This window comes from Acanthochromis polyacanthus, chromosome 8 (assembly GCF_021347895.1).
Source record: "Acanthochromis polyacanthus isolate Apoly-LR-REF ecotype Palm Island chromosome 8, KAUST_Apoly_ChrSc, whole genome shotgun sequence".
Classification (NCBI taxonomy): Eukaryota; Metazoa; Chordata; class Actinopteri; family Pomacentridae; genus Acanthochromis; species Acanthochromis polyacanthus.
The window spans coordinates 39,884,194-39,897,560 of record NC_067120.1 but is presented as its reverse complement, the minus strand read 5'-3'; the positions used below and the strand labels follow the sequence as shown (position 1 = coordinate 39,897,560).

Genomic DNA, 13,367 nt, shown 5'->3' with positions numbered 1-13,367 from the left:
CTTTTGTTTAAACTGTCAGAAAAAATCAATCATCAAAGTCCCCTTCAGATTGGAAACTTTCACCACATTTTTTCTTTTTTTATCCTTTGCTGAATAAAAAGTAAAAAACACAGAAGATAAACCAAAAATGAGCCTCAGCGTTCAAATGAAAGATGTTTTTCTTGTGAATGTTTTCATTCCTTATATATTTTTATTTATTTGTTTGTTGAGTTTCTGGTATTCCTTCCTGTTAAACTGATACATTCTGCCCCCTGGTGGTCACTACTCAGTGTTACATCCAATAAAAACAGACCTGAGCTCTGATTGGTTCAGATCTAAACCTTTATTTCCTGTCTGGTACATGTCGGTATTAAAGCATAAATAAACAGTTCAGTTCTTTGAGGAGCCGATCAATCAGCAGCTCATTGATCTCTGGAGTTATTGATCCTCACTCCGCACACACTGAGCCCCGACTGCAACGAAAACAACCAGAGATTAGACAACAAACAATAGCAACAAACAATAACTGGTTTGCCTGGAAATCTGCTGTTGTTGGTGTTGTTGTTTTGCATTGTGTGTTGTGTTGTTGTGGTGTTGCGTCATATTGTTGATGTCTTGCATTGTGTGGTGTTGTCTTGTGTCATGTTGTTGTGTTGTCTGTTGTCATGTTGAGTTGTTGTGGTGTTGTCCTGTCTTGCCTTGTGTCGTGTCATGTTGTGTTATTGTTGTTGTTGTGTTGTCCTGTCTTGCCTTGTGTCGTGTCATGTTGTGTTATTGTTGGTGTTGTGTTGTGGTTTGATGTCATGTTGTTATTGTTGGATTGTGTCATCTTATTGTAAATGGTAAATGGTTGTATTTATATAGCGCTTTTATCCAAAGCGCTTTACATGATGATATGTCACATTTACCCATTCACACACACATTCACACACTGATGGAGGAAGCTGCCATGCAAGGTGCTAACCACAACCCATCAGGAGCAATTAGGGGTTCGGTGTCTTGCTCAGGGACACCTCGACATGAGCTCGACGGGCCGAGGATCGAACTGGCAACCTTCCAGTTACAAGACGGCCACTCTACCCACTGAGCCATACCGCCATTGTGTTGTCTTGTTTTGTATTCTTGTATTGTTTTTGTTGTGACATGCTGCTGTGTTGTGTTGTTGTGTTTTGATGTGTTGTCTTGTCTTATACCATGTTGTTATTGTGTTATTGTTGTTGATGTTATGTGATATTGCTGAGTTGTGTTGTTGTAGTTGTGTTGTAATTGTGTTGTGTTGTTCCTACCCGTGCGGCTGACACTGCAGACCCTCTGAACAGGGGCAGTGGTCTCCAGGTTGGTCCTGGTTCCAGGCCAGCATGTCCATCAGCAGGTTAGGATGGTTCAGACACGACTCACCTCGACCTGGTTTGGGGTTGCAGACAGGAAACAGAAGTTCTGGAACAGGAAGTGGAGACAAAAACGATTTTAACTCACAGGTCAGTTTAAACAAAAACATAAAGTCACAAGAAACGATCAGTTTGTGTTCTGTTTCTTCACACTTGGGCCCTGTCTATTTCCTGGAGTTTATACATTAATACATGATCGCGCATGAATTGAGTTTTGTTGATGTAGGAAGTTGTGTTGATCAAATTTTCTTAGTTTCATGGCCTCTTAACTTCCTCTGATTACAGTTGACTACAGCTGCTGACTCCTCTGATCAGGTTTAAATAGAACCATTAGATCCACTCATTAGACTCAAACTCTACAGTGGGAAAGTCTGAGGAGCTCAGCAAAGATCTGAAGAAGAAAATCATTTAACAAAAGCAGTTTCAGATCCAGAATCATCTGTTAGTCAGAATAAAGTTCATGGTCCAGTTGTGTTACTGCCACCATCAGGAAGAAAACACAAACTACCACCTGCTGCTGAGAGACCATTGGTCAGGATGGTCAAGAGTCATCCAAGAACCATCAGAAAGCAGGTCTGAATGAATGAGAAGCTGCTGGAACACAGCTGTCAGTGTCCACAGGGTTTTACATCAACATGAGCTGAGAGGATCCATGAAGAAGGAAGTTCTTCCTCTAGAAGCAGAACCTTAAAGCTCCACTCAAGTCTGCTGCTGATCACATGGACAAAGAAAAGACCTTCTGGAGGAAAGTTCTGTGGTCAGATGGAAGAAAAACTGAAGGTGAGGCCTTTAACCCCAAGAACACCAAACCTACCATCAAGCATGGAGGTGGCAGTATCATGGTCTATAGAACTGGAGCTTTACACAAAGTAAATGGAGTAATGAAGAAGGAGGATCACCTCTATATTCTTCAAGAAGGTGCAGCAGAGCTCTGAGGGTCTTCTTGTGTTGTTGTTTTGTTGTTGTGTTGTTATATTGCTGTTGTTGTTGCATTAACCTCTCTGGAGGGTACAGCAGAGTTCTATATGTCTCGTTGTGCTGTTATGTTGTTGTTTTGCTGTTTTGTTGTTGTTGTGTTTACCTCTCTGGAAGGCGCAGCAGAGCTCCGTCCTGCAGTCTCTCTGGCTCTGACAGATGGTTCCTTCGGTTCCTCTGGTTGCGTTGACGGTACACTGACCCCAGACACACAACTGGTCTGAACAACACTCCTCGTCCTTCGTGCACGGCTGCAAGGACACACAAACACACACATACAAACCGTATGAAAACACACTACATAGCTGTGTTTATGTAACATCGTCATCACTGTGTTTCTCTTCCAGCTAATACTGTTTTCGATGTTTTTTTTTAATGTTTATTGTTTTCATGTTAGCTGATATTTATTAGACCTACAGCCTCAATGATTCTGTGTTTGATTTTAGATTTTCAGCTAGCTGAGCTTATATTAGCATATCAATTCTTATCATATCTGAGCTTATCTTATTTTTAGTTTAGCATATATTAGCTTATCATATATTAGCTTATCTTAGCTTTCCCTTATCTTTGCTTGTCTTATCTTAGCTGATCTTATATTATCCAACCAACCCATTATCTTAGCTTATCATATCTTACCTTAAGTTTATCTTAGTTATCTTAGAGTAGCTTACATTAGCTTATCATATCTTAGATTAGCTTATCTAACAAACAGTTAAACACATTCAGCAGATGTTTACATAAATCACTTTATAAATCTCAGTCCAACATTCATTCCATTTTGTTTTTAGCTCCTTTTTGGTCTCCACCAATGTTTGGTTTGGAAAAAAAAATTTGACTCTCCAGCAGCTAAAATGCTAAGCTTGTAGCATTCAGTCTGAAATTTGAGGAAAAGAGCTTTAAGAAAGTGATCAAATCAAACAAGGAGCTCAAAGATGCTGAACCCTGCAGTGTTTTGTGATAATTCTCTGTTCGTCATTGTCTTTAATATAAAACTATGAAAAAGTGGGGCTTTAAGGGAACAAACAGCCCAGAGGTGGAAATCTCACCATGTCTGTCGGTATACAGGGGAGACACTTGGAGCTCTCAATTTCATACAGGCAGTATTTCAGGTCACCACAGTCCTCGTCCACCATACAGTCCTGTTAGAAAACAGAAACACAGCTACTGTTACTGTGTGTGGTAAACTAAATGTACACTGAAATATGATGCAAGTCGGTTCAATAGGATGAGAAAATGTTATTTTAAATGAAAATGCAGTTTAAGGCATCATGAAGTGTGAAAACTACTAAACTGACTAAAGTCATGTTTTCATTTTTATCCTGACAATATTTTCCAATTTTAAACACATTCAAGGTCATTTTTTTCAACAAAATGTAAAATATTTTAATACAAACTGAAAATGGAAATGGGTCAAGTGTTTTTTTTAAATTTCCCTTCTAATGCTGCTGGGTTGATGGTTGCCATGGAAACTGCAAGATGGATGTCAGTGAATTAAACTGAAGGCTGCAGCTTTCGACTCTGATCATCATGATGTGAAGCACGGTGGTGGCGGCATCATGACGTGAAGCACGGTGGTGGCGGCATCATGACGTGAAGCACGGTGGTGGCGGCATCATGACGTGAAGCACGGTGGCGGCGGCATCATGACGTGAAGCACGGTGGTGGCGGCATCATGACGTGAAGCACGGTGGTGGCGGCATCATGACGTGAAGCACGGTGGTGGCGGCATCATGACGTGAAGCACGGTGGTGGCGGCATCATGACGTGAAGCACGGTGGTGGCAGCATCATGACGTGAAGCACGGTGGTGGCGGCATCATGATAAATCATCGTTCTCAGATTTCTTCATTTTAAAACTAGACTAAGTGTTATTTTACTTCTTTTATGAATCCCACAAAGATGTAGTTTCTTCTAAAACCCAAACGTTGTTCTCTGAGCAGCGTTTTTAGTTTTGTTCTTTGGTTTCTAACAGCATGATTAATGTGACGAGTGTCACACAGGAAGGGTGGATTTTTCCTCTAAATCTGGACGCTAAACTGTTATTTGAGTCTATTCCAGATTCACAGGAAACAGTTTGGGCCAAAAACAGCAGCAGAAGTTCTGGTAGTTTTCTGTCTTTGTTGTTTTTTTCTTTATCTTCAGGCTGCATGAAGTCAAACGGAGCGAGAATCCAGAAACAGGAGTCACTGCGACACATTTAAACACTTTTAAACACTTTTACTGCATCTCTGCTGCCATCAATAGTTATGGAACGAAATCTTACTTCAACTTGAGTTTACATTGTAGAGAAACAACAAAAACAAGTGGATTGACATATGTAAAAACTGTGAAAATACCAGAAAATATGTTGTGTATGTACAGTGGAGTGTAGTCTTTTTATGGTCACATACCGTAGAGAAATAAATAAATAAAACTGAAATGATCATTTTTTAGATAGAAATATTTTTTTGTTTTAGTTATTTTTATGTAGTCAATATGTAAATTATTTCAATTTAATTCAATATTTGCAATTTACAGTAAGTACAATAAAAACTGTAAAATTATTTACAATTTTTAAGTCTTAATGTACACCATGTTTCTTTTAAATTAAAAAAAAGTAATTTAATCAAACATTGGAAAAAAATAAATTGTAAAAACACAGATTTTTGATGTTGAGTGTTCATACACTAAATTTTTTTCCTGTGATTTTAGTAATTATCTACAATTTAATGTAGCAGAAAGTCTGTAAAATATATTTACCATTTTTTAATATTTGAAATAAATAGTTAAATTTTTATCTTTATAATGGCAAATATCTGCAAAATAATGGTATTTCTGCTGGTTTAAAGATAAAATATAATAATGCCACCCCCATGCTTGAAAATATTGAGAAAAAAAGATTCCTAAAGTACACAAATATTCTTGAAACAAATGGAAATGTCCGTAAAATAAAAATAATGCTGTTTTTAATGATTTAAATAATCAAAAATATATTTTATAGTAAACCATTGAAAAAGAACAATTTATTAAAATAATAAAGAAATATTTTTGACATGTTTCACTAGGCATTGTAATTTAGCAAAATGGGTAAAAACTTTAGAATAGTTGTGTAAAGTGTTGTTTTTTACAGTGTAACTCTACTGTGAGAGAGTTCCTCTGCTGTTAACACTCAATAAATACGATGACGTGTTTTCATGGTTTTAAAAACAGGATCTAGTTTCTGTCATCAACACCTCCAGACTCTTAGTAAACCTTTATTTTCCACTTCAGCCTGTTAACACCTGAACCCTGCTCAAAACATTCAGTTCTGCTAGAAACACGTCAGAATAAAGGACATTAACCTTTGTGTTTAGCTGCTGAAGTCTAAAAAATATGTCCTAGTTTCTGCCAGAAAAGAGAAATTATCCCAAGCACAGTGGAGTGGAAACTTCAGAGAGAAACCGCAGCTCTGATCCTGATGACTTCCAGATGAGCTTATTAGTCCAGCAGCAGCTACAACCACGTTTTCCACAAATTTTTTTCAGGGAAAGAAAAACAGAAAACAGCAGCAGCAGTTTAAACGTTCAGTCATTTTGGCGCTTAGCCAACTGTAAAACTGTTAGATCCATGGTTTCAGTTTGTTTTCCTCAAACCGACATAAATAAATCTGATTTGTAATAAAATGTATCAAGGTCTGAGCTTCTGGTTCATATTTGTGACTGCTGACCCAGTTTTTCAGCTCATTTTATCCACTTTAACCTGATTTAGATCACTAGAGTTTAAATAATCTAAAAAATTAACCCCAAAGCTCCTCATAATCATTTGATTCTTCATCCTTCATCCACCACCGTGCTTCATCATGATGCTGCCACCACTGTGCTTCATCATGATGCTGCTACCACCGTGCTTCATCATGATGCTGCCACCACCGTGCTTCACATCATGATGCTGCCTCCACCATGCTTCACATCATGATGCTGCCACCACCGTGCTTCACATCATGATGCTGCCACCACCGTGCTTCACATCATGATGCTGCCTCCACCGTGCTTCATATCATGATGCTGCCACCACCGTGCTTCATCATGATGCTGCCACCACCGTGCTTCATCATGATGCTGCCACCACCGTGCTTCATATCATGATGCTGCCACCACCGTGCTTCACATCATGATGCTGCCTCCACCGTGCTTCATCATGATGCTGCCTCCACCGTGCTTCATCATGATGCTGCCACCACCGTGCTTCATCATGATGCTGCCACCACCGTGCTTCACATCATGATGCTGCCACCACCGTGCTTCACATCATGATGCTGCCACCACCGTGCTTCATCATGATGCTGCCACCACCGTGCTTCATCATGATGCTGCCACCACCGTGCTTCATCATGATGCTGCCACCACCGTGCTTCACATCATGATGCTGCCACCACCGTGCTTCATCATGATGCTGCCTCCACCGTGCTTCATCATGATGCTGCCACCACCGTGCTTCATCATGATGCTGCCACCACCGTGCTTCATCATGATGCTGCCTCCACCGTGCTTCATCATGATGCTGCCACCACCGTGCTTCATCATGATGCTGCCTCCACCGTGCTTCATCATGATGCTGCCACCACCGTGCTTCATCATGATGCTGCCACCACCGTGCTTCATCATGATGCTGCCACCACTGTGCTTCATCATGATGCTGCCACCACCGTGCTTCATCATGATGCTGCCTCCACCGTGCTTCATCATGATGCTGCCACCACTGTGCTTCATCATGATGCTGCCACCACTGTGCTTCATCATGATGCTGCCACCACCATGCTTCACAGTAGAGATGATGTGTTTGTGTTACTATGCAGTATTTGGTGTCAACCAGACATCTCGTCTAATAACCTAAAAGCTCAAATTTCACTGAACTGTTCACCTTTTTGATTTTTTGTCAGTTAATCCACAAGGACACTTTTTTTTTTTTACATGAATCTTCCTTTTCTTGGTAAATCTTTGTCAAAAAAGCTGAATGAAATTGACCAGTAAAGCAGTAAAATGGGAAAACTTCAATGAGGTCAGCACTTTGTGTTTAAAGGATGTTATATGTTTTCCACCTTTAGCCTACATGTTTTCTCACCTTAAAATCCTCCATTAAACCGTCTAGTGACTGTTTTCTCTAAAATACTCGTCATTAACTCCACTGTGAGGCTGAGGTTCCTAAACTCTTGGTGATTTCAGAGTATTAGTCTTCACCCCGCCTGGTTCTCAGGCCTCCTCTCCTCCCTGGCATTTTTTCCAGCAGCCAGCCATTAACATAACCACCGTCTGCAGCGCTGCCAGGAAAGCAGAAGATCAAACCAGCTGTTGTGAAGTAAAACGGCAAAACAGGCACCGAGCGTCGGTAATGACCTCAACCGGAGTCGGTCTGAAACTATGAAAAGTATACGTCGGGTCTCTGCTGGATGAGCTCATGTTTTATACGAACCAGTCGAGACAATGAAGCCACAGTTAGAGGAAAGAAGCTCCGCCTCTGTTTCCTCTGGCAGAATATTTATTAAACCCAAGGAAAAATGCTCATGTAGGAACTCTAGGGTTAATTTAAGAGCTGTAAATAATCTGAGGAATGTTTGGGAGGCAAACGAACAGGAGAGATGCTCAACAGAACAGAACGAAACGACTGAAGACATTTGGAGTTTTTACATTTTCTGCAGCTTTATAGCTTCACGTCACAACATTTCAGAGGCAAATATACTTTTCTCTCCACTACATTTGTCTGATAGCTTCCTTCTTTTTATGATCCAGTTGTTGTTATTTTACATTAATGTACAAAAATATTGAGTGAGAGTGTGCCGCACTATTAAGTCAAAGTGCATTAGTACCACTGTCCTCTAAATATGAGGAAAATAAGCAGAAAAAAACAAATGACTCACATGATTGACGCTGTTCCACTGTCCAGAAAGCTCCATGTGGATGTGAGAAAGATGAGTCTCTCCTGTTCGGTTGTTAGTTTCCTACAAATTAGAAAAGAAGAGTTTGAAATACAGTTTATTTCTGCTTGATCCATATGAAAAGGTAAAGAATAAAACCAAACATAATCGGTCTTTGAGTTTCCTACTGCCTGCTCCAGAATCCAGCAGACCACAGACAGTTTCCTCCGTCTCTGGATAATAAATAATCTCTATAAACTGAATGTATTTTGTCTGTAAGCTACATGTCGAACTGAACTCCTACCTGGTCGGTTCTGTCCAGAACCTGAACCGTTCTGTTTCCGTCTTTTATCACCTTCCTGCTTTGGTTGTGGAAGTTTGGACGCAGATCCAGCGAGGATGAAGAAGACTTTGCGCTCTCGGTTGTTATCTGTCAGGTTGAATGTCAGGAAACGTTCATAAATCTTCCATAAAATGCAGAACATGTGTTTTTATGTTCAGCTGAGACGTCTGTTTTCCAGATCCAGGAGTCTGAATCTACTTTCTTTACCTACAGCTCACTTTGATTGACACTAATCTCCATTTCTTGGATGACATGAAGGTAAAAACCTCCCAGTAGGTCTGTGGTGTTTTATGTCTCTGGACAGTTTTCTTTCTTTCCATCACATTTAAAGAACCACAACATTAAATATGTGAAACTAGTCAGATCTCTGTAGAGGTTTCAGCAGCAGTTTTTAGGTATCTGAGGGTAGAGAGGATCGTTGGAGGATTTTAGATGATCTTTGAAGGATCTTTAGAGATCTTTACATGATCTTTGGAGGATCTCTACAGGATCTTTCAAAAATCTTTACAGGATCTTTGGAAGATCTTTCGAGGATTGTTGGAGGATCTTTAGATGATCTTTGAAGGATCTTTAGAAGATCTTTAGAGGATAGCTGGAGGATCTTTGGCAAATCTTTAGAGAATATTTAGAGATCTTTACAGGTTCTTTAGAGGATCTTTTGAGGATCTTTATCACCAAAACATAAAAAATGGAACCCGCTGCTTAATCACAGACAGTTACTGTATTTTTATGTTATTTTACAGGTTTAGTTTTGGTTTTCCAGCTGCAGGAATGTTATCTTCTTTTCACAGTCTACGTATATTTTCAGGATCTCAGAAAATAAGCCATAAAGTTCTCAGTCAGAGAGGTGTTTATCTGTGAAGCTCATTCTACAATACGTTCTCTAACATGCACCATCTTCTTCCTTTACATTTCAACTACATCCAACGTTTAAGCCGATGTGACAAACTTTGATTGACATGATCCTATTGCTAATTGCAAAAACAATTTGCCTTTTTTTAAAAAAAAAGAAAAAAAAAGCTTGATCTGACAGAATTTTGCTGTTGAGCAAAAGCACACAAATGCATTTATAAAACTAATAAAATCTAATCGAAGCAGCTTAATTGAATAAATGTCAACTTAAAAACATATGCTCATAATTATGGTAATTAAAAGTCTTTAATTGATATTTAAATACTAATAAAAACAACCAAATCTTTATGAGTAAGAAACTGAAAAACTTGCTTATGCTATAAAAAAATCTTTTGATTGTAGAGAAAAATCTAATTCTTCAAACTCACTGTAGTTCATTAGAAGTTGTCTGAACTGGAAAATATGAATTAGGACTGTTGCTTTATTGTTTTTTTGTTGAGTCCAAAGATCTCTTTTTTAAAAGTTTAGAGTAAAAGATGTCTATATATGCTGTATTTTCAGTCTCTGATCTGGGAGAAACACTCAGACAAAACCATAACATTTATATTTTCAGCCTTTAATTTATAGGTTTTATGTGGTTTCATGAATATACAGTACCTGTCAAAAGTTTGGAAACACCTAGTTTTTTATGATTTTTGAGAGACATATGCATGATTCTATTGTTTATCTGCAACAAACTAAGTTATTTAACAGTATTAAGATTTATTTTGATCAAATAAATATATAAATGTACAGATATTTGTACAAAAAGGTCAATTTTCATCAAACTGTCACCTCAGTCATTAACAGTAGGTTTTGGATGAAATACATGCAGTTGTATTTTGATCCACTTCATATGTTTCTGTGTACAACAGGTTTTGAGCACATACTAACTCATTATATGCATGTAGGTTAAATGCCTTATCAACCATTATTTAGTGCATTGATGCATGGAAAACAGTTTGGTCTTTGAGCATTGAAACAGGGTAGTATAAAAGGCAGTGACACATCTTGTTTAGTGTTAGTAGTTTCAAAAATGGCAGGAAAGAAGCAAATCTCTATTGAAAAACGCCAGTCTGTAGTTGTTTTGAGAAATGAAGGCTATTCCTTGCGAGCTATAGCCAAGAAATTGAAGATTTCATTAAAAGGCGTTTACTACTGCCTGCAGAGAAAAAACAGTACTGGGTCCAACAAAGACAGAAAAAGGAGTGGAAGGCCAAAATGTACCACTCCACAAGAGGACAAGTATCTCAGGGTGTCCAGCCTTCGTAACAGACACTTAACTAGTCCTCAGCTTACAGCAGAGCTCAATGATACACGTGATGTACCAGTGTCAACGTCAACTGTTGCGAGGAGGCTCAGAGATGCAGGGCTGATGGGCAGAATTTCCTGCAAGAAACCACTCCTTAAGGCTGCTAATAAAGCAAAGCGACTAAAGTGGGCGAAAGCACACAAGAATTGGACAGTGAATGACTGGAAGAAAGTTCTGTGGACAGACGAGTCCAAATTTGAGATTTTTGGTTCTAAGAGAAGAACGTATGTGAGACGCAGAACAGGAGAGAAAATGTTACCAGACTGCCTCACACCTACAGTCAAACATGGAGGTGGAAACGTAATGGTTTGGGGCTGTATTGGAGCAGGGATGTGGTTGGAGACTTATTCCGGGTGAAAGGAATATTGAACCAACATGGCTACCATTCCATACTTCAACGCCATGCAATTCCATCTGGACTGCGGCTAATTGGAACCAACTTCACCATGCAACAAGACAATGACCCCAAGCACACATCCAAGCTCTGTAGGCGTTATTTAGAGAGCAAACAGTCAGCTGGAGTGTTATCTATCATGGAATGGCCTGCCCAGTCACCAGACCTAAATCCGATTGAACTGCTCTGGGACGAACTGGACCGTAAGGTCAGAAAGAAATGTCCAACTTCCCAAGAACACCTTTGGCAGGTTTTACTAGAGGCATGGCAAAGTATTTCAGCTGAATATTTGGAAAAACTAACTGTTCGGATGTCAAGAGTGTGCAAAGCTGTTATAGCTGTTAAGGGAGGATTTTTCAATGAAAATAAAGTTTAACTGTTTCTTAAGATTTTGTACCAATATCTGTAAATTTTTTATATTTATTTGATCAAAATAAGTCTTAATACTGTTAAATAACCTAGTTTGTTGCAGATAAACAATGGAATCATGCATATGTCTCTCAAAAATCATAAAAAACTAGGTGTTTCCAAACTTTTGACAGGTACTGTACTGCTAATGTAGGTCAACTTTAACTCATTTTTGATCAACTTTGACTAATGTAGAGCAACATAAACTAATTTTTGAGGAATTTTCAATAATATAGAGCAACTTTAACTCATTTGGACCAACTTTAACTGATGTAGGGCAAAAACATGACCCCAAATTTTTGAACATTGTATTTCTATAGTTAGTTTAAACCGACCTGTGTTCATCAAAGTGCCGTACGAGTTTCCAGACAGGCGGTAACAGGGAAATGTGCAAACAGCAGGACAGGATGAGACTTGTAAGATCAATTTAGAATATCATAAAAGACTGAAAGAGGCAGAACAGGGCAGCAGCTTGGAAGAAAATGGAATAAATGTGAATTATGAAGAGGATTAAGAGCAAATAAGAGCCATTAAAACATGCAAGTCTGGAGATGTTTCTTCAAAAGAATAAGCAGTCCTGATGAATGATGTAAACATGATGTTGGTCAGAAGTGGAAACTCACATTCCAAACCCGGTTAGTCAAAGAAAAGTGACCAACAAACAGCCAGAGGAGACCTCAGCTGCCAGGTCTGGACTGAACGCTGGAGGAAACTCTGATAAACTGGATGTTTTCTCACACATTCCTCCTGTTTGAATGAATAAAACATGACGCAGACCTGCTCCACCGCCTCGTCCAGAATGTGCTGCGTGTCCTCCATCAGCTCCTCCACCTCCCGGAACATGTCGTTCAGGCTGACCGGACCCCGCTCCAAGGAGTCCCGGTCCAGGGAGTCCCGCAGGATCAGGGCCCCGCTCCGGAGGCTCCAGCTCAGGATGACCGACAGCAGCAGCGGGATCCCGGACATCTTTCCTCCTGCTCCTCCGTCGGAGAGTCTGCAGAGCGGCGTGGTGACGCACAGAGGGAGCACAGCTGCACACAGCTGGATCTGGTTTATTTGGAAAGTCTGAGGAGGAGGAGGAGGAGGAGGAATTAAGGGGAGGATCAGGTTTAATAACGTGGAAAAGCTTCAAACAGAAGATCGTGAAGTAAACGTCTAAATCAAACGGGTGGTTCTGGTTCAGCCTGTAGACTGAGCAGTAAAACTGATCTGAAGCTGTCAGATGGATGCTTTCATCCACATAAATCTGCTCTTCAGGATTCACATCCAGTCTGACAGCAGGAAACAACTTTATCAAAGGTTCATCCAGATCACTGAGAATAGAACCAAAGTTTGACTCATTCAATGCAGAGTTCCACAAAAATGTGCATTATTGTTAAATGTTTGCAGTTATGTACAATATGGACTCTTCTTCTACTATTATTTTTCTTCTTCTACTACTTCATTATTCTATCTATCCATCCATCTTATTGTTACGATTGTGGGGGTTGGAGAACCCAAGCACAGACCAGCCAAACTGGCAAACACATGGAAAATGAGAAGGGATTTATTTAACCAGAATCAAATCTTATAAGAAAACTAAGAACAGGACTGAGAGCAAAATCGTAACAGTACAACACTCTGAACCCAAACTGCTTGGTTCTGCAGAACTACTGAGATGTACTCACACTATGGGGGCAGACAGGCTGGGGAAAACAAAAACGGACAGAAGCCAAATAGGGTCCAATGGGGCGGGGGTGTCCAGCAGTGGAAGGTTTTGTGGGGGACACAGTCTGGGACCACAGATGAGTCTGGTAACATGCGGATTGC

At 39.8% G+C, this 13,367-nt stretch overlaps 1 protein-coding gene across 1 annotated transcript; it reads right to left on the bottom strand.

Moving 5' to 3' along the window:
* Positions 1-303: 303 nt before the first annotated feature.
* dkk3b (dickkopf WNT signaling pathway inhibitor 3b) lies at positions 304-12,590 on the bottom strand. The gene is made up of 7 exons (XM_022197337.2): positions 12,336-12,590; positions 8,515-8,640; positions 8,214-8,294; positions 3,389-3,481; positions 2,449-2,593; positions 1,266-1,416; positions 304-452 (listed from the first exon to the last, which is right to left on the bottom strand). Exons 1-7 carry the CDS (start codon positions 12,522-12,524, stop codon positions 428-430), a joined length of 810 nt encoding a protein of 269 aa, XP_022053029.1. The 5' UTR covers positions 12,525-12,590; the 3' UTR covers positions 304-427.
* Positions 12,591-13,367: the final 777 nt, after the last annotated feature.